The sequence below is a fragment of the Erpetoichthys calabaricus genome, chromosome 8 (genome assembly GCF_900747795.2).
Source record: "Erpetoichthys calabaricus chromosome 8, fErpCal1.3, whole genome shotgun sequence".
NCBI lineage: Eukaryota > Metazoa > Chordata > Cladistia > Polypteriformes > Polypteridae > Erpetoichthys > Erpetoichthys calabaricus.
The window spans coordinates 93,441,003-93,464,140 of NC_041401.2; the positions used below are offsets into that span (position 1 = coordinate 93,441,003).

The following is a 23,138-nucleotide window of genomic DNA, read 5'->3' on the forward strand; positions in this document are numbered from 1 at the left end:
ATCTGTTTTATTAAACTAAAATTAATTGAACCTTTGTACACTATTTACTTCTTGCACCACCTGGTCAGAATATAGTAATCTGTCCTAATTTACCCCATAGTTAATTTATTCCAAGTGCAGTTGATAGGCACACCCTCTGTTTCTAACTAAGGTACTATAAAAAGTGGTACCATCATAACAGAGTTGGGCATGAGCTTAATTATCTGTTTTAATTACCTTTAGATGTTTTAAAGTAAGTTAGCTATTCTCACCACTTTGAGAATGGAGATGTGCTGCATATTGATTAGCATATGAAAGTCAGAATTTCACTGTACTCTGTACACATGATATTAATGACCCTGTAACCCTGTAGTTAAAGGGTGTCTCTGAAGACTTTCACTCATTCAAGTCGTGTTTATGTCTTTTAGTCTCAAGTCAAAAACAAGTGGACTTACTGTGCATTCCTGGAGACATTCAGATCAGTAATGATCTTCAGGAATACATAGCAAGTCATGTTGCTTTAGATTTCCTGCTAATAGATGTAGTTAAATGAGACTTTTTTTCTCTACTTTTACATCATGTAATGTCAAGAAAACCTGCTTTTTTATCTTTTTCTCTCCCAGAACAGAAATTTCATACATTTTATTGCTCAACATTTTGTCAGCTTTATTTGTTTAAGCATATCTCTTTTCCTACCAAAATAGGTTGTAAAGAGTTAACATTTTTCTGTTCAGTTAAGTATTATGTTGATATCTCCAGGAGGTGTTAACATTTTAGATGCCTTTTCTAATGAAATTATTTGTAATTTTAAGTACAGCATTATGCTCAAAAAATCCAGAACCTTTTTGGTATAAACAAATATTTTTTACAAAGCTCTGGATTTATTGTGAACTTGTGGCATATATAAAATGGTGCCCTGTGACATATCCAACTGGGCGTTTTGGTAAATTATGCCTCATTTAGACATTCATATTGTGGAAATTGCAGCGTACATCATAGAATGTCTATAGTATGTCATATTGTCATTTCCAGCAGATGAGTAAAAAATGTAGTTAAGCATTCAACTAATAAATAGCCACAGGAAACCATGAGCAACTAGTTATTATGCTGGAAGGAAGCCCAAATCATTCTGCCTACACTGATCTGGTGCTGTTCTAAAATCCACGATTGTCCATGTAGCCTTCATGTGCAAATCTCTTGGTCATGACACCCAAAAGTAAAAAGGCTTTATATGAATGAGTTGATACTAGTTAGTGAGGCAGGTGGTAAACGTTGTAATGGACTTTTGTCTAAAGTCGAATATTTGTTGGTCTAGTGTGCTATTTGGAAATAACTGGAGGGTACCACACCTCTGATATTGATTTACAGCATTCCTGGAGAAAAGAAATTTCTGTCAAAATCTGAATTCCAATGAGCCTGATAAATTGGCTCCCCTTTTTGCACATTCTGCAATGTAATTTGACACATGCTGGGTTTTAGCAGCTCTAATAAGAGCACATTATTTTAAACTCAACAGTCTTCATTCCAGATTTAAATTATATGACTGATAGATTATCCTTACACTAACAGTAAATGTTTCCATAATTTTGTAGCTATAAATTCAACTCATTTGTCAGTTTTACTCAGTTGAAATTTTTAGCATAGCTGACTTTTACGACCATAGTAGGCAATCCAGAATGTATTCATTGATTTATTCCCTTTTGCCCTAAACGTAAATGGAAGCCTGTTTAAAGACTTATGAACATCAGTTGGTTGTCATCAGAATGGTCACAATTTCACATACTGTACATATGTCTAACATTGGGTTAACATTGGCTTTATGAAAGCTAATATTTGAATTCAATTCATTTATATTTGTACAGCTGGTGAAATTGCCATCAAAGCAACTAACTGTAGAACACTTATCCTGATTTCACTTTAATCTATCTCTGCTTGGTTATCTTTGCGTAAGATTATATTCATTCCTGGCCATTCTTATATATAGTATTGCACTCCTCTGATTAACTATTGATGGTACTGTGATGTTTAACTTTCTTGACTAGCATTTGAAAGTAACATTCTAGATAAAATATGAAACCAGGGATATCAATTTAAATTGTATATATTGTGTATCATAGCTAACTAACACAAATAGTTAATATTAATCCTAGTATATTTCAATAGTGAACATCCAACAGAGAGTTTACATTTAATATTACTGTACCACACCAAGTATTATACAGTTTACATGTAGATGGACCTTTGCTTGTAAATGAATTATGCTCTATCAATTGAATACAGTATGTGTAGTTTTTTGGTGTTTTTAATAGCTTAAAATGGCTTAATATTAGCATTAGTGGAATATTAGCTATATCACATTGAATTTGTCAATAAATATTGGCTGTAAAAGAACAGCGGCCAACTGGAAATGTTGTCATAATTAAACATTGAAAATTTGCAGTCTTCACTTGATAGATCAACAAAAGAGACAGACAGAGACCAAAAGAGATAGCATTGAGATGGTATTTGTTATGCACATGTATAAATAACAGTGGTTTTATGGCTCAATAATGTCTCCAATTGATTCATTAGATTGCTTCTTCAGGCCACGTGCAAACAAACCTGTTTGACTATGCAGTAATCCCTCCTCGATCGCGGGGGTTGTGTTCCAGAACCCCCTGCGAAAGGTGAAAATCTGCAAAGTAAAAACCATATGGTCATATGCTTATTTTTATATATTTTAAGCCCTTATAAATTCTCCCACACTATTATAAACGTTTCCCACATAATTATACAGCATAAACCCTTTGTATTCTCTTAGATATTAGGTAAGATTCGTTGAAATTATGTACGTATGTAAACACACTGTTTATATACAGTAAAACCTAAATATTATTTTAAAGATATCGAGCGTCTCCGATATCACATATGTTACAGCCATTACGACAGACAGGCCACCAGCAATAAATACGTACAATGCAAGAAAAATTGTATACAGTAAAATGTGTGTACAGTGACACTAAACTATGTACATGTAATAAGTACTGTACGTAGATAATTAATTATGGTTACTCACCAACAATGACACAACGACTTGTCTGATAACGATGAGTTTAATTTTACTGCACAACAAAGGAGAGTGTTACAGCTCTTCTAAAGGAGCCTCTTCAGGCGATTGTGTAGCACTGCCGTGTTTCTTCCTCCGGCAGTCTTCAATCCAAATCCCTAAAGCAGATTCCATCCGGACTACCGCCTCATTACATCCACTTACAACATGTTTTGTGCCCTGGTTAAAGGACACTGCGGCTGTAGATCTTATATGCTTTTCCTCCTTTTTAAATAAAAAGAATCGTGGACTCAATGATGCCATAATGGCGTCCTACAGCGGTGTAGCTGTTCCCTTCCTTCAACATATCCAAAACTTTTACCTTTTCGGCAATCGTTAGCATCTTCCGTTTGCACTTGGGCACAGCCCCTGAAGAAGTAGCAGGAGCAGATCGTTTTGGATCCATAACGAAAGGCTTGACTATGCACAAAGATAAACAAAAAAGAGCACAAAAGTTAACTCTTTACACAGCGAAACATGTTGATGCTGAATGAGCGAGACGAGACTTCCTGGTTAACGCAGCAGAATCTAATTTGGCGCTCCGTCGCTGAGCCAATCAGCACACAGGAACTTAACTGCTTGCTCTGATTGGGTAGCTACTCAGCCATCCCCCAATAGCGTCCCTTGTATGAAATCAACTGGGCAAACCGACTGAGGAAGCATGTACCAGAAGTAAAAAGACCCATTGTCCACAGAAACCCGAGAAGCAGCGAAAAATCCGTGTTATATATTTAGATATGCTTACATATAAAATCCGCGATAGAGTGAAGCCGCAAAAGTCGAAGCGCAATACAGCGAGGGATTACTGTACAACCAGGTTGTCCATAGTTTTGTTTCTTTTTTTTTTTGTATCAGGGATACGTAAACTGAGATTCTTTAGGTAATATCATTATGATTAAGATCAAATATAAAAATTATTGCTCATTATGTAGTCTAACTTAACTTGAAGAGAGATCAGTGTCTTTTGCTTGGGGGACATATTGGCATGAGTTTCAGCAATAAAGATGAACTTTTTTTATTTATTTATTTATTTTTTTTTTGTAGAAACAGTAGCTAAGCTGATGATGGCATGAAAGCCTGAGGTACAGATCATAATCTAGAAATGACTGTTAGCTAAAGTACAGACTCTTTGACTGTAATGTCAGAGAATCAATTCACCATTATTGAAATACCAAAAGATGGAATTTCTAAAAGACCTGTGTCCGATACACTTCTGGATGCTTGTATAATCAATATCAAAGTTTAGTAATCTTGTTCTGGTAACTCTTGGTTGTGTATCACATTGTTAAGGTAATTTACATAAATTATTCCTTTATTCTGGCATTACATCATGTCCATTTCTCTTAGCATGTGGTGATACAATATTGTCCTATACACATGGAGAATTAAGTACTGTACATTATGAAACAAGGAATATGTAATGTCTCAGCATATATGTGTATGATTATATTGGTGCCAAACATATTAAGAAAATCCAACCAAGAGATTATTTAAGTGCTTACCTGATTTATTCATATAGTACTATAAAGCAAATACTGTAATCCCTTGCTATATCGCGCTTCAACTTTTGCGGCTTGACTCTATCGTGGATTTTATATGTAAGCATATTTAAATACAGGATGGTCCAGATCTAATTATGCAATTTTCATTACGCTATAACATATTAAGCTTATTACATAGAGAATTCACAAAAAATTATTTTTGTTGCCGATAGATGGCAGCACCAGCCCTGCATTCGTTTATTGTAAGATAATTCGAACAATTCTTTTGTCTTGCATTGTTTTCCTGCATTGCATTAAAAGTTGCATAGTTAGATCTGGACCACCCTATATATATCACGGATTTTTCTCTGGTTTGTGGGTTTCTGTGGACAGTGTATCTTTTAATTTCTGGTACATGCTGTCTCAGTTGGTTTGCCCAGTTGATTTCATACAAGGGATGCTATCGGCGGATGGCTGAGAAGCTACCCAATCAGAGCATGTATTACATATTAAATAAAACTCCTCAAATATATTGTGAGCAGGGGGGCTGTTTGCACCCCTAGAGGATACAGATGCTCCTCTAAAAAAACGGCTGAAAGACTACCTTCACATCGCTCCCTTCCTTGCTGGGCTTACTTGTTGGTGCTTTGTCATGCAATATGCTTCCCGCATGGTGCTTCGCATACTTAAAAGCCCGAACAGCACCTATCGGTTTTTGATTGTTTGCTTTTCTCTCTCTCTCTCTCTCTCTCTCTCTCTGACATTTATACTTAAAAGCCTGAATAGCTGCTATTGATTTTTGATTGTTTGCTTTTCTCTTTCTCTCTCTGACATTCTCTGCTCCTGACACGCACTCCTTTGAAGAGGAACATATGTTTGCATTCTTTTAATTGTGAGACGGAACGATCATCTCTGTCTTATGTCATGGAGCACGTTTAAACTTTTGCGATCCCTCCTGGGTATCTGACGTAGCTGGCAGACTGGGCAAGACTGACAGAAACTTCTGACCTCCTCGTTGATCCCGGGCCAATAGAACCGGAGTTTCACTCGCTCCAAAGTTTTCTCAGCCCTGAGGTGGGCGTGAGCTGGTTCGCAAACCTCCTGCCGGTAGGTCCGTGGGACTAACAACAACTTCCGCACCTTGCCTTCGTGTTCCGCAACTCGGTACAGCAGATCATTCTCTAAGACAAAGTAGGGTCCCGGTGCCGGGGAATCTGCCGACGATATGCCGTCTACAGATACGATGGCATTCCTGGCAAACTTCAGGGAATCATCATTCCACTGTTCTCTTTTAAATGACGCTGGTGTAGAGCGAAACTGATATATATAGATATAGATAGATATACATAATATAATATTAGGTCTGGGAATCGATTTATAAAAAAAAAAAAAAAAAAATAGTCATGTAATTGTGTACAATTAATCACGATTAAATGCATCTAATATTAAAACATGCAACCATATTTAACATAAATTTTATGTAATCTAAATCATGAAGTAAATATACACTGAATCACAAAATTAATGTATAATCAACACAAAGGAATTTTAAAAAATTTAATGGCATATTTTAAACTTAAATAATGACCTGAAATCTGTCCTTTTAACAAAACACTACTTGAGCAAGTACAACTTGAATTAGAATGCTGTCTTAAAAGGCAAGTTGAAAAGAAGGCAATAAGAAAACTAGACCAAAGTATCAATTCTCAAATTGGTATGACATATGAGACATAGACGTGTCAAAGTAAAATTAAAACAAATCAAAACAACTATAGACTTTGAATGCATTGCTAAAGACTGACTTAATTGAAATAAGCATCTCTTTAATGAGCATACTTGTGTTAAAACTCCGCAAATGGCATCCTCAATTGTTCATTACCATCAACGACTTTATAATTATACTCTAAAGAAGTGTTTCTCAACTGGTGCGCAATGAGAGCTAGCCAGGGGTGCCATATAGGACCGCCTGTATGAGTGCACAAAGGGACAAAGCAGCTGAGAAATGCATCCAAAGTGCTCACTAAGTGCTGTGTCTGTGAACACCAACCTTCAAGCTGTTTTTTCCTTTCTTCCAGGCGCCTGTGATAATCCTGCCCCTTCGGACAATTTAGCAAGTGTATCGATTTAATGTTTTTGTGGTTGGTAGAATCGTGATGTGCCTTGGGATTTTTTGAGTTACAGAAAGTGTGCCACAAAAAAAAAGAAAGTTGGAAAACACTGCTCTACCTACACCTTTGCACCTGGCATGCTAAAAAAAGATCTCCATAGGTGTTATCTTGATTAAAAACTGACACTGTATATTACTTGGGTTGGTATGTTGTGTTCTTTGAATAAATTAACCAACATACTGGAAACTGGAATAAAGGGTAGGATTAATCATTATACTTTTGTAGAATTTTGTCATCATATTAGGGCAGTAAGCACTGTAAGCTACTTGACAGACTGGCAGTTAAATACAGTGGTACTAGAGACTTATCTTGGTTTTAATGCCACTCAAAGAAAACATATTTTGCACATATGTGATATAACATTGATTCAATCTTCTTACTGAAACATAACATAAAGAAAGAGAGAGAGAGAGCATACTTTTCACCTTCACAACTTTTCTTTAATATTGCTTCAGGACTACCATAAACCCCCTTCATCCCACTCTTCTGCACCTGTGTTGGTGGGTATAAATCAAGGAAGTGAATGCCGCCAGTACCATGTACTGACCTGTGTAATTTGAAACTTTTAAATAAAATTTTATTTGTCAAAACTTTTAAAGGTAGTATTTAAATATGGTACTAGATGTGTATGTAATTCTTTAGATTCACACTTTATGGAGCAATAATACAAAAAAGTTACTCAAAAAAAACGTTTATTTTGGGACATGGGAAGGCTTGAGCCCGCAACCTTTTGAATAGGAGTCAGCAGTTCTTACCACTGTATTGCCCAAGAAGTTGCAACAACAAAGCACACTAACCCAATTTCTATTTCTTCGGTTATAGTCTTGAATAAAAGCGCACTTGTTCAATTATATATGTACCTTTTGTGAAAATTCTTATTTGATATTTGGACTTCAGTCTTCACACATTATACACTTCATGTCAAAATTTTGTCGTTAGTACTAAAACATGAAAGAGGTTCATCTTTCAGGTATGTGTTCAACATTTCTTGCATTTCCTGTCATCCTACACTTACATAGATCTTTGTAGACACGGAACACACATGAACTGCATTTGTTCCAAATAATGATATATTTTTTAGCCTATACAGCTCTAGGTACTACCTCACTCTCTGATAAACAAGGCTTGAGCTGGGAGAGGTTTTTGCCATTTCTGCGACGGTGGGAGGATGGGATAGCAGGCTGCTTGGGCTAATCGACACATTTACAAAACAAAAGACTCTGACAGAGAGGTGTGAACGGTTTACGAGTTTTTTTGTAAGCTTTGGTAATTCTAGTGTTATGGCATCAGTGCTAAGCAATGTGTAGCTGTGGAAAAATTAAAGAGGACAACTGGAACTCCTTAAAAATTATAGTGTCTTCAAAGAAAAACTTATACTTTTTAAAAAATTATGTAGGTAATCAATTTTCCAGTATAGGTGACTATTGTATTATTTTTGTTCCTTGACTATTTATCTTTTGTTTTTTATGTTTCTGCCACTGTATGCATCTAAAGTTTCCCCTGGGACTGACCTAAAAATACTAAAGTTATACTTTAAAAAGTGCAACACTTTAATTATAGTAGGTGGGCCGTATTCAATAGACTCATCTTTGAATCCTTGATGCATCACATTTGGATCAGACATTGAGTTTTCATTCAAAATTTTATTTCCATCTCAGATGAGTATTTGTAATTTGAGTATGTTATGTAAACAATATGCAATGATCTTTCTGCTAGGATTTATGTTTAATCAAAAGTTGACTTTACTGAATTTACTGTGTTACATGTTTGTACACAGTGTGCAGGTTATTACTATAAATAAACCTACCATACTGTAATTCAGTGCTGAATGCGCAAGGTACACACAGCAGGAACCTTAATGGTTACCAAATGTGAAAATACAGTGGTGTGAAAAACTATTTGCCCCCTTCCTGATTTCTTATTCTTTTGCATGTTTGTCACACAAAATGTTTCTGATCATCAAACACATTTAACCATTAGTCAAATATAACACAAGTAAACACAAAATGCAGTTTTTAAATGATGGTTTTTATTATTTAGGGAGAAAAAAAATCCAAACCTACATGGCCCTGTGTGAAAAAGTAATTGCCCCCTTGTTAAAAAATAACCTAACTGTGGTGTATCACACCTGAGTTCAATTTCCGTAGCCACCCCCAGGCCTGATTACTGCCACACCTGTTTCAATCAAGAAATCACTTAAATAGGAGCTGCCTGACACAGAGAAGTAGACCAAAAGCACCTCAAAAGCTAGACATCATGCCAAGATCCAAAGAAATTCAGGAACAAATGAGAACAGAAGTAATTGAGATCTATCAGTCTGGTAAAGGTTATAAAGCCATTTCTAAAGCTTTGGGACTCCAGCGAACCACAGTGAGAGCCATTATCCACAAATGGCAAAAACATGGAACAGGGGTGAACCTTCCCAGGAGTGGCCGGCCAAACAAAATTACCCCAAGAGCGCAGAGACGACTCATCCGAGAGGTCACAAAAGACCCCAGGACAACGTCTAAAGAACTGCAGGCCTCACTTGCCTCAATTAAGGTCAGTGTTCACGACTCCACCATAAGAAAGAGACTGGGCAAAAACGGTCTGCATGGCAGATTTCCAAGACGCAAACCACTGTTAAGCAAAAAGAACATTAGGGCTCGTCTCAGTTTTGCTAAGAAACATCTCAATGATTGCCAAGACTTTTGGGAAAATACCTTGTGGACTGATGAGACAAAAGTTGAACTTTTTGGAAGGCAAATGTCCCGTTACATCTGGCGTAAAAGGAACACAGCATTTCAGAAAAAGAACATCATACCAACAGTAAAATATGGTGGTGGTAGTGTGATGGTCTGGGGTTGTTTTGCTGCTTCAGGACCTGGAAGGCTTGCTGTGATAGATGGAACCATGAATTCTACTGTCTACCAAAAAATCCTGAAGGAGAATGTCCGGCCATCTGTTCGTCAACTCAAGCTGAAGCGATCTTGGGTGCTGCAACAGGACAATGACCCAAAACACACCAGCAAATCCACCTCTGAATGGCTGAAGAAAAACAAAATGAAGACTTTGGAGTGGCCTAGTCAAAGTCCTGACCTGATTCCAATTGAGATGCTATGGCATGACCTTAAAAAGGCGGTTCATGCTAGAAAACCCTCAAATAAAGCTGAATTACAACAATTTTGCAAAGATGAGTGGGCCAAAATTCCTCCAGAGCGCTGTAAAAGACTCATTGCAAGTTATCGCAAACGCTTGATTGCAGTTATTGCTGCTAAGGGTGGCCCAACCAGTTATTAGGTTCAGGGGGCAATTACTTTTTCACACAGGGCCATGTAGGTTTGGATTTTTTTTTCTCCCTAAATAATAAAAACCACCATTTACAAACTGCATTTTGTGTTTACTTGTGTTATATTTGACTAATGGTTAAATGTGTTTGATGATCAGAAACATTTTGTGTGACAAACATGCAAAAGAATAAGAAATCAGGAAGGGGGCAAATAGTTTTTCACACCACTGTATGCTATAGTTATTATAGTTATTTTCACTGCTAAATCTGGTTGTGAGCTTTCAGATTTTTTTGTTACATTTTTTTTTATATTTCTTCCCCATTTTCATCCTTTGAACAGGGTATAAGTATTGGAAAAAGGTAAAATTAATGTTGTAGAAACAACCTTTTTCATGCTTTCTGAGTGCTTTAGCTCATGAGCCTAAATGTTGGTGATATCTCTTGGCTCACACACCACCTGAAGTTGGCTTGATAAAACCCTGTAGACTATACAGTAGTCAGCGCTTGCCTTTGCTGAAGCTCATAGATTGTTGTAATGATGACTAGCTGCCATTTCCTATGTGTACAGGGTTTTTTTTTTTTTGTTTTGTTTATAATAACCGAGCATTAAAAGCAGCAAGCTAAGTTCAATTCTCCTGTACCCAGTGCAACAGTTTTTAAGTATATAGTATTCTTCATGGCTACTGTAGGTTTATAAATACTATTTTGTAATACCCAATATTGTCTTTCAGTCAATAGCTATTTTAATTTACAGACAAAGAAATATATTTACAACAGTATAATGGTCATTGTTCTCCTTTTTCAAATGTAGTATGAATGTGAAAATAAAAAATTAGTAAATAACATTACTTTTCTATTTTTGTAGGTCTGAAATACCTTCATTCTGCAGGCATTTTACATAGAGATATTAAACCAGGAAACCTCCTTGTTAATAGTAACTGTGTCCTTAAGGTAAATCTCCAAAATCTATTAATTATGACTTTTGAGAATTGCAAAATGTGAATTTATCTATGTCAATAGTTGCCAGTTAGACATTAAAGAGGACTTGACGGTATTTCATAAGTGATTCTTTCCCATTACAATTACAATTAATAAATACATACATAAATAAAATTAAACTTGTCCTGTAGTTAGAAATAGATTTCAGCTTCATGGTATTGGTAAAACAGTTTCTAACTCTTAGCCAGCTGATAGGAGATTAATACAGTAGTTGTGTAGACTTTTCTTGTGAGGTTAATTCCTACATTTTCTTATATAAGTAGTTGTCTGCTGTCCGTATACAATATTATACTTCTTGTTTTGAAGGTTCTACTTAAAATTGACTCTAGAGGTAGATATTGGGATGTGAAGGCTATCTTAAGCTAAACCTGCCATTCTTAAGTGCCCCCCCTATATCATACAAATAGACACAATACATGGGCGAGAGACTACATGTGGCCATTGGAAAATGTAAAAGCACTTTGCTTACACCCATAGATTTCAAATGAACAAACTGCATCCTGTATAAAATGGTGCAAAATTAGCATGTCTTAAACACTCATTGCCAAAAGATTACCAAGACAAGATGGATTACAGAAAAAACTAGTGTGGGACATCTGAGATACAGAGTTGTCAGACTGCATCTTATTTCCAAAACTGGAATAACATTGTCCACAACCAAAATGATGAGCCGTGTGTCTTAAAAAATATTTATTTTGCAAAGCATTAAGTACACACAAAGTAAGGTTAAGAAAGACCACTCCAAACACAGTGAACAAACAAAACAAAAGTCTAATTTTACTTCTATGACTTTTACACATAGATTTGAATTCTTGTTTTCAGGTATGGTGGTTGGAGTGGCCAACTCAAGTACCTTCTACATGTCATTCTCACATCCTTTTTCTTTTAGGCCATTGTGATATCCTTCAGTCAGTGATTCTTCACCACAAACTTTTATCCTGCTCAAAATCTCAGCTAAGTTTGTGCATTGAGGTGGCTTTAAACCTCATCTTACAGTTAGTTTGAGGCCAGCAATGTCTTTACATGATGACCCCTAAAAGCTGGGAAGCAAAGTCTTTCTGGATCATGTAATTAAATTGGCAAAATGGTCTCTTTTTTTCCCTGGCTTAAAGATACTGTACGAGCTACCCAGTAACACCACAGTGATCTTGTGAGCCTTATATTATTTTCCATGTACCTCACCCCTTTCTGTGTCAACAGAAGGTCATATATCCTAAGCTCAACTAGTTTTATATGCATTTTATTTTTCTGGAGAAGCATTGCATACCTCCACCTAGTATTTCACTCTTTCTGGCAAGCACACACACACACACACAAAGGTGCTGTTGTATAAGCACTCTTAGAAATATATCACAGTGGAACCTTTGCTCCTGAAAACCATTTGCTAATCAAACGCCACATCACAATGGGAAGATGGCTTACTTGTATGTATTTTACCCTATTTTCTTACGCTGCAAAAAGCAAGAAATAACAGATATGTTCAATATCAAATGGTATATAACTAACCAAAATCATCATATCGGTAACAAACTTATCAACTGGTGTGCAGGAAAGACATCCCGTTGAAAAATATGTTTATGGATTAAAACTACTGCCCTTCTGCTGATCAGCCATTAACACATTGATTTACTGGTGACATCCTAGATGTTACCATTGCGTCTAGGTAGCTTTCCTTCAGTACACCCATAGTTTCAAATGAATGACTTTTGAATCTGAATTGACTTTATAATATACCAAATCATCTGCTGTAGCAGCCAGCAAAGCCATCTTGTGTGTTACCATAACTGAAGCACCTCTTTGATGTAGGGATCTCTGCACTATTGACTTTGTTTTTACAATGATGAGTTAACAAACGTTTTACATTCAGTTGCAAAAACTTTTTTTTTAAAAGGCCTGATTCATACCTGTCTCTACCCATGGGAGAGTCAATCTTCATTAGTCACTGTGACTAATGTTAAAAGGGGTAATAGAAGAACCATTTGTAATCATCTCCTACTTATCCCTGAAACTCAAGACACTCGTAACAGCCCTCTTGTTGACTACAACAGTAGCAGGAAGATTAAATAAATTAAAATACCCTACTGATAGAGTAACATAAAAACTGTATACTGTTAGGAACTAGTCCATAATAAGGAAGGAAATTACTGTATAAGAAATGGCAATAAACACATGGTACTTATTTACATCTCCTGTCAGTTGTTTAAGAGTCTGCATGTGCATTATTTATTTTTTAAATTTAATTTAAATATATATTTGTGCATATACTTTCCATGGTCTACTTCCCTGTTAAAAGTGTTTCCCTCATTGTTTCATTTCCTTTCCAGAATTTTTGGGTTATTCTTTCCAGTATGCTCAATATTAAGTTTCTATATAAAAATGTAAGCAATAATAAGAACTTTACTGCACTGACATGAAAAAATGAAACATTTTTTTTTGTTTTTCTTCAAAGAAACTCATATTTTTAAATTCTATTTCGTAATTCTTTTTAATGCCTGCAATAGATTTGTGACTTTGGTCTAGCCAGAGTAGAAGAGCTTGATGAATCTCGTCATATGACTCAGGAAGTTGTCACACAGTATTACCGAGCTCCAGAGATCCTAATGGGAAGCCGTCACTACTCCAATGCCATTGATATCTGGTCAGTTGGTTGTATCTTCGCTGAGCTACTTGGAAGAAGAATACTTTTTCAGGCACAAAGTCCTATTCAGCAGGTTAGTATAACACTAAAATATAAAATTTAAAAAAATATAAACAAGTATTTATACTGCTTATAGTAAAACATGTTATTTTTGTCTACTAGTCATATTTGCAGGTAGTAAGAGTATCTTGGCTTTTCTCTGTTTTTACCTCAATTGTTCAGGATTTCTTTTCAATAGAAAAGGTGTATGGTTTTTTAGTAATGAACATATAGATTAATGTTGTATTAGTATTATCACACTGAAGTGTGTGTTTACAGAATATTAGATTGTTTAAAATCTGAGGTTCATCATAAGGGCATAGTGTAGTAATAAAGTGTTTAGAGAATTTAAGGCTGTGTTTGTTTAAGAATGTGGTTGCAGTACCACAATTAATTTTCTAAGCATTGTAAGGTAAATGTGATTGCTTAATATAATCCACAGATCTGAAATAATTTGATATTTTGTTTTTTTGTGATGTATGATCTAATTAATTTCATCAATTACATTGTGATTTACAGTTGGATCTGATCACAGATCTGCTGGGAACACCCTCTCTAGAAGCCATGCGAACTGCGTGTGAAGGCGCCAAAGCGCATATACTCAGGAGTCCTCATAAGCAGGTAGGCAAACTCAAATACAAATATTGTAGACAAAAAGGAGTTTTGAGTACAAACATGTTGGAAGTGAGATAATGTCAGATGTACTCAATTTGACATTTTTATTGAGGTCTCTTTCAAATTTGTCATGTTTAGATGCTGCACTTAGAATAGATCAAAGGATTGACCAAACATATTACAGAGAGAAAAACCAGCCAAGAGTAATTGTTCTGAAGGTCATGCCACATGTAGAAGCGAACCCTACTGTATCTTTACTGGAAGTTTAAACATCTTGCACTATCTTTGGCAATGTCTCCATCAGTAAAGTGACAAGTCAGTTTCTATTGCTCCTTGCATAATCCTACTGCCAGGGTAAAAATAGTCTGTATAGTATTGCTATATAGTTCAGTGAAGCCCATACTGTATGCATCTTTTCCATGACAAGTCCATGAACCTAGAAGGACTTTCTGTATGTTTGAGGGGCCTGTATTTTTTTAAAACCAAAAAGCCGTGGACAAAGCCAATAGATGTTCTGCTTGCAAATTGTTGATAATTTCATGAGTGTGTTTGTGTGTGTCATGGTCGTGTCCTTTGTTGACTTTTCCTAAATTGCTGCATTGCAAATGATTATATTGTTATAACTTTAAAATTCTGTTTAGATAATGTAATTAATGACTGCATTAGCTTATCCTGCCGCTTTTTTTGACATTATTGAACATTGTTGCCCAAATGTGAATTTCTATCTCTTCTGCAGACAGCTAAAAAAATAATCACATAGAAAATGTTACATTTACAGTCACTCACATGGTTTCACAATGTGTCATCAAGAAAATATAAAAATCTGGAAAACTGACAGTGGTATACAGTAATCCCTCCTCCATCGCGGGGGTTGCGTTCTAGAGCCACCCGCGAAATAAGAAAATCCGCGAAGTAGAAACCATATGTTTATATGGTTATTTTTATATTGTCATGCTTGGGTCACAGATTTGAGCAGAAACACAGGAGGTTGTAGAGAGACAGGAACGTTATTCAAACACTGCAAACAAACATTTGTCTCTTTTTCAAAAGTTTAAAGTGTGCTCCATGACAAAACAGAGATGACCGTTCCATCTCACAATTAAAAGAATGCAAACATATCTTCCTCTTCAAAGGAGTGCACGTCAGGAACAGATAATGTCACATTGATAAAGAAAAGCAAACAAATCAATAGGGCTGTTTGGCTTTTAAGTATGCGAAGCACCGCGGCACAAAGCTGTTGAAGGCGGCAGCTCACACCCCCTCCGTCAGGAGCAGACAAAGAGAGAGAGAGACAGAGTTTGTTTTTCAATCAAAAATCAATACGTGTCCTTCGAGCTTTTAAGTATGCAAAGCACCGTGCAGCATGTCGCTTCAGGAAGCAGCTGCACAAAAGATAGCAACGTGAAGATAATCTTTCAGCATTTTTAGACGAGCATCCGTATTGTCTAGGTGTTGGAACAGCCCCCCTGCTCAATCCCCCTACGTCAGGATCAGAGAAAGTCAGCGCAAGAGAGAGAGAAAAGTAAGCTGGGTAGCTTCTCAGCCATCTGCCAATAGCGTCCCTTGTATGAAATCAACTGGGCAAACCAACTGAGGAAGCATGTACCAGAAATTAAAAGACCCATTGTCCGCAGAAATCCGCGAACCAGCAAAAAATCCACGATATATATTTAAATATGCTTACATATAAAATCCGCGATGGAGTGAAGCCGCGAAAGGCGAAGCGCGATATAGCGAGGGATCACTGTAGTTATTTTAGTTACATAAAAGCCAAATATAAACTCATTTGTAATGACAGTAAAATGTTTTTGTGTAACTTGGAATACAAAATACACAACTAACATCAATTTGTTATGGGGTAAAGAGGAAAACAAACTTACAAGATAGCACATCGTGGACAGTAAAAGTAGTAAGTGAAAAACACAGCACTGTAAGGCAGCTCACTCACAATGATTTCACAGATTAATCAGAAGCAACATCCATTAATAAATAATTTGATTTGAGTACCGCTGTATTGAAAAGCTGGTGTAGGCCTACATATTGAATTGCATTCACACACAGTCATATGTATTGAATTATATACACGCATAGTGGTTTAACAGCAGATGCACGCTCAAATAATATTTTTTTTTTTACTAAACAGTGACTCATTCACTGCCAAGTCTTTTTATATCTTCAGCACAATACAATCTCAGATATGTGTCATCATCCTCATTTAACATAAACAAAAAAAACCCACTGTTGATTATTGCATTTGTAAGTAAACTCAGAACATTAATGTTAATGAACAGTTATTTCTGATTAATTGTATATGCTCTTTCATTCGGTGTTGAGCAAATCTGACAAGTCTGGAATTCAATTTTGGATAGCTATTGATGTGAATAACACATTTATACTAAATGCTGTTTCCCCTATTTGGAGAACAATCTCACTCATTTACCAGGGAAAGACAGTCTTCAACTATGAAGATGCAGCTTATTGAGCCTTTCACAGGTAATAGAAGAAATGTTGCATCTGACAATATTTTCATATCACTTTCCATGGGAAATGACCTATTGCCAAAAAGTCAAACCTACTCTGTTCTGAACTATAAACAAAATGAGATGGAAACAGCCACACCAGTCTGAAAGGCAACAAAGGAGATGGTCAAGAGCAGACTAATAAAAATAGTAATTTCTCCACTTTACCATTCAGCATGCTTTGCAATTGTGTCTGCACAACCCATTGCTTACGATTAGTGTTTGGATACAGTTTACAAAGCTAACTTTACAGAAAAGAGTAAATTAAAAAGAAACTGGCATAAGAAATGTAAGCATTAGGTTAATTGTCAACTTTAAACTGCCTTTAAAATGTGGGTGTGTGCACAAGAGACCCTGCCTAGCTCTTGATGCTGCTAGGGTATGTTCCAACTGCAACCCTGAATTTAATTATGCAATTTTCAGAATATAATGTCATTTTGTGTTGCCTCTATATCGCTAGCTATGTATTATAAACATCAGAAATTTAGCATTTATGTACTGACATAGCAAGATGTTTTATTTTATAGTGTGATTTTATTTGCCAAAATAATTCTTACTACATTTAAATGCTTAATGATTTTTTCCATGCCAACATGTACTTTCTTTGAGACAATTAGTGTCCTCGAAGTTTGATTATATAAGTAAATTTGACTCTGTAAATTTAAACTGATCTAAGTGAGTTTCTGACCAGTGCACTAAATTAAAGCTTAGGATTGTGTGGTGCTCTGCAATACACTGGGACTACAAACGTTTGTAAGGTGGTTTAATACAGGTTACTCAGTGCAGACACATCTCTTTACCACAATCGAAACATTTAACTTGTTGTTCTCCTAGATTTTTTAATTGTTTATGACATTCTCTTGAATGCTTAAGGGTTTGGTTTCTGTAAGAGGAGGTATTTTACTATGTAGTCAGAAAAAATACACTGGGAATGTTCTTTTCGTGTCATATAACATTTATAGCCAGTGTTCTGCTCAATAACCAAATGGAAAACACAAACATCTTCAAATGTAATATTTGTGAAATATCTAATATGAAATTAGGCTTCACACAAAGGTGCTTAAGTGATCAGCTAGTTGGTCATTCTTTTCATACACTATAGTAGCTTAAGCCTGTAGGCCTTGTGTCATCACATTATACTTTTAAATTAAACTGAATATTGTCATGTCTGTTTATCTTCGTACATCTTATAGGTTCAACATGAGGAAAACATCTATGGTTTCCAATTGATGTAAATGTTTAATATGGAGTGTAGCTCAAACAAATTTTCTGAACTCAGTATTTTCATTCCTTACTGCAAGAGTCTTCAGTTTGATATTGGCTTTGGTCCAATTAAATTAACAAACAAATTCAGTGGGCCAGTCTTTCAGCACAATTAGGTCAAATATCATTCTTTCCTTTGGCTGATGATATTCATTTAATTGTATGTTGCACACTGAGAGGCTTTTTCCCTGTTGGTTAACTCTGTAAAAAATCAGTAATTGATATTCACTCAAACCAATTTGTTGGTTTGCTTAATTGTCTAGATTTGTGCTTTAATGATGGAAATTAATGACAATATTTACCCACTTGGTTACTTTAAATAGTAAAAAAAATTACTTCACCAAAGAAAAGTAACTTCACAGCATCAGGATTATTAAGAAAGGCAGATGCTTTGAAAATCTTTTACTTCCAGTTTCATATACAGAATTATCAGAAAAACTACTGGAGGTGCTATTTATACAGTAGCAAGAGTTCACATTCTTCAGTGTGGCTGCCAAATACCACACCTATTTGTTAAGAACATCAAAATTGACTTAAAGGAAATCTAGTGCTATGACACTCAAAAAATCCCTAGATCATCAAAGCTTTTTAATAAAATCTTGAGCAAGCAAATTACACATTATAATGGCCTTGTGCAGCAATAACAATTTGTGTAATAATACTCCATCATCATTTCAGATCTGCAAAGACATGCCCACATATACTGTATATTCAAATGTAGAGGACACTGGGAAAGACTGTTAAATTACATTTACAAAAATATTATAATCTCAAACTTCATGGTTAACATTTAAGTAGTTGGTTAAAGATTTCCAGTTTTGTTATGTTGCTACATTCTGCTTCTTTTTATACAGTTCATACCCAGTTTTCAATATGCAAAGTAATATGTTAGTTTAGTTGTCTTTGGCCTTGTGTCTCCTTCATTAAACACAACACTGAGATAGTTCTTATATGGAAAAGCTAGCATTGCTTAATAGTGACGGTGTAGCTGTTTATGTAAACATTTGAGGTTTTGGACATTTATCGTGTGGTGGACTGATAGAGCTTAAAAATTGGTAAGTAAAGCACTACTTTTTACTGTTATAGGTAAAACCAACTATGTGAATTTTTCTGTTTTAGAGTGATTATCACTGGACTCCGGTTCAGCTGCTATAGTCTGACATGGTTCTGCTGATTTATGTCTGATAATTAGAACATTGTAATTTTTAGAACATTATGATAATTAGAACATTGCGCTTTAAATGTATATGTAATATGTTTGATTTTTTTCTTGTCTTTTCAGCCCTCTCTTCCTGTTTTGTATACCCTGTCAAGCCAGGCTACTCATGAGGCAGTTCATCTTCTTTGTCGGATGCTTGTCTTTGATCCAGTGAGTATTCCTCTTTTATATTATACTCTGTTATTTTGAAGGGCATGTTTTCATTTTGCTAATAATTATTTTAGTGTATACTAGGGGGCTTTGCCCCCTGCTCGCTTCACTCACCAACCCCCAGGTTTGGTCCTGGGGAAATACAATTTAAAGTGTTTTTTTTTTCTATGAGAATTGTTACATATGCAGTATGTTCACTTTTTATTTTAAAACTTCAGTAAAACAATATTTGGAATGAAGTTTTCTTCAAGATCGCATTGAATTTTGGTTCCTTGTTTAGTCTCACAGCGTGATAATGCAACGTATAACTGGCCGTGAGTGAATATCATTTCTCTGTCTCTTATAAATAAACCGACTTTTTCAAATGTGATTTGTTAATTGTAATTGCAAACGCTATTCTCACGGGAAACTCTAGATGTTTTAATATGAATGGCATATCAAGATCTCCTTTTTGCCCGAACACTGTTTCGAGTTCATTCAATAAAAATAAAACTTTCTGATAAAATAAAACTTTCTGATAAAACAATCTAGTTACGGAAGTGGGAGTATCCAGAGCCAATGTAGCCGGTGGCATTGTTGTCAAGAAGCTGTGGATTTCTGGCCATTGTGGATTGCACGTCATTGTAATAAATAAATCTGGCCGACTGTTAATTCTGCATATTGACATTGCATCATGATATAACTGTTGCAATGTTCTTGGACTACCTTGATATGATGATGGTAATATTACTGCTTTACCTATTTTGAATTTGTCTGAACTATTGATATTTGAATTTTGAACATGATCAATGAGACCTTGTATATGTTCCGTTCTAAGTTTAGCTTGATTCGATTTAATAAAGGAGACGATTAGCTGCGACTTTTACATACGCATTAATAATGTAATGTTGCAATAGACATTGGGATGATAGAAGTGGGTTAAATACATGGGAACGTATTGCTGATTTTGACCCAAAATAATGTGTAGGTGTTATTCGTTTTTCTGAATGCATTTGTTTCATATTGTACGACCATCCGGTTTCGCCATCTGGGAAAAGCAAAAGAAAGAGTAAAGGGTCGGGATGTGGCGATGTATTTGACATAAATGACGAATCATGCTTTGCCTTTGGATATACACGAAAATCTTACTCTGTCTTGGATGTCTTTCTAAATTATTATCGCTGACAATTCGTCACAAGTTGGTTTATTATAAATGCGATTGTGATCTTTCGGATACATATAGAAATCCAAGAAAATTTCTTTGTTCATGTTTTCCTGATAAATTTTGTGGCAAAATAAAATGGATGGATAGGTAGATAGATACTTTATTAATCCCATGGGGAAATTCACAAGTATAGTCACAAGTGCAAGAAATACACTCAGTACAGGCAAACAGTGAAGTTATTTTTCAGAAAATATATCTATGAAGTGACTTGTCAAAGCATATTTTTTCTACTGCAAACGTAACAATCTGAGTTTTAGTACTTTGAAATAAACATTTGACAGTAAATAAAATTTCCAAATTTAGGAATTGTTATTCAGTAAAAATAAAGTGTCCAAATAATTTTACAAGGAACTGTATAGTGAGTAAATGCACAAATACACATCAGTATAAAAATACAGAATTAAACACTAGCTGTAGGGAGTATAGAACATATTACACCTTCCATTGATAATTGTACAGATCCAAATACATACTGATTTGTGTGTAGGGTAAATATTTTTGAATATGGAATTTGGAAAAATGCAGCTATATAGATTTACATTTTTATCGTTGACTGAAATAGTGCCATTTGACAACTGGAGACATCATGTCACGATGACCTTGAAATGCTTTTTTACAGTAGCTCTCAGTGTGTTAGAAATGTTTTCACAAAATCATGGGTCTTCATAACTCGGTGCTCAGCCATACCAATTGCAGCACATTGTGATTGTAAAGATTGACCAAGAGATGAACCCGGCAACAATGGTTCTAGCAAGGTCCTCAGTAGTGATCTGTGCTCAGTGCAACACCATCTGTAGAGACATGGTGCATTTAACTGGTAATGCCTTACTCCATGGACTAATGTCTCATGTGTTTGCAAAGTAAATCTTGACATTTATGATTTTGGCATATAATGATTAATAAATTAAAATATCCTTCAAATAGTTCATGAAGCAAGTAAGGCTTCATTTGATCAAGTTCCCAGTTTTTCTGGCCTCAGTCCAGAATTCCTCTCTTTGGTTGTGTGGCTAAGCGCTCCCTAATAGTCACAAGCCTTGGACTCCCTCTGCTCAGCAGATGGGCAGCTTCAGAGCTACAACTGCAAATTTCCGTGTGTGCAACATTAGGCATGAAATGTTTATTAGTAGCCTGGAATTTTTTTTCTTTGTTTCAGAATAAGTAAATATACAGTATATGAAGAATCTGATCCGTAAATTGGAATTGATATCCATTATGATGTTAACCTCATTAATTGTATTGATACTTATTCTTAGAAATAAGATCCATATGTGGAGCCCTCATCTAAGTGTTGGAATCCTTAATTGCTCTTTTACGTCGCTGAAAAATGCAGTTGATTTTTTATCACCTTGTACCTAAAGGGAGGTGCGACTTTTTTTTAAATTGGACTATTAAGATAAAGTGTTTAAATAGTCATAAAATCTGACACCTTTTGTTTCTAATATGAATGCAATAAAATGATGGAAAGACAACAAAAATGCTTGTTTTCTTGTTTGCTGTTCTTGTAAATAACAACAGCCTTTTAATGCTTACAAAGTAACATGGCAGCATTTTAAGCAGCAAGACCCAAGAGGAGTGAGGTAGTGATATGAAGAAATGCTACTGAAAAGAGGCTAAAATATCAAGCACTAAATTTGCTCTCTTTAAGACAAACAGGCACCAGATAGATAGGCAACTTGTAAATTGTTTGTATATTTAATGTATATAATTTGTTATTCTTTCATAATTCTTAATGAAAATAAGTACATTCCATTATGTGTTACAAATGTGCATAGTCCTATGTGTATATAGATAGATGTAGATGCAGATAAAGATATAGGCATATTTATATAGAAATACAGATATAGAGATACAGATATACAGTAGATATACAGGTATATAAGTGTATAGATATACTGTAGCTATATGTACTTAAAGGTAAATGGACATACAGAGAGAGAGATACTGTAGACCTGTAGAATACAAGTGCAATTAAATGCAAACGGATGGAAAAAAAAGTATATAAAATTATTGTAATGATGGCCGGCTTAGTCTGGTTTACACCTTCTGCTCTAAGATTAGATCTTTTAACATTTTTAGTCTTCCTCTTCCACGTTAGTCGGGGTATCCCGCTCTGACAACACTGTATACCAGCATTGCACACACAAACAATACAGCCCCGTACACCTGAGATGAACATATGATACTATGTGCCAGCTTATGAAGCCAGTGGAATTAGATTTATCTGTTCAGCTATGGTACATTTCCATCATGTTGTGAGTATGGTGATATGCTTTTGTGCCCATCTGGAGGTGAGTTAAAAGTATACGATCTTATATATGTAAGGTACAAATCTGCTATCACCTAGTAGCCATCCACTACCAAAATCACTGTTTTTTGCACTATGAAACACTGCTTAATTGTCTCAGATAAGGGCATCTTGTATACTCAGAGGCCACTTTGCCACGATATCTGTAAAAAGTGCTTGGAGATTACAAACCACGTGTATGTTTAAAACTGATGCTAGGCTCCAAG

The 23,138-nt window shown here is 35.5% G+C and overlaps 1 protein-coding gene across 1 annotated transcript in view; it reads left to right on the plus strand.

Annotated features, from left to right (window-relative positions):
• nlk2 (nemo-like kinase, type 2) overlaps nt 1–23,138 on the plus strand; it is a 164,098-nt gene that overhangs the window by 134,209 nt on the left and 6,751 nt on the right. The window contains exons 5-8 of the mRNA XM_028807112.2: nt 10,847–10,932; nt 13,482–13,691; nt 14,177–14,278; nt 19,337–19,423. Of these exons, the coding sequence (XP_028662945.1) occupies nt 10,847–10,932; nt 13,482–13,691; nt 14,177–14,278; nt 19,337–19,423 (485 nt within the window). The remainder of the gene's footprint in view (nt 1–10,846; nt 10,933–13,481; nt 13,692–14,176; nt 14,279–19,336; nt 19,424–23,138) is intronic.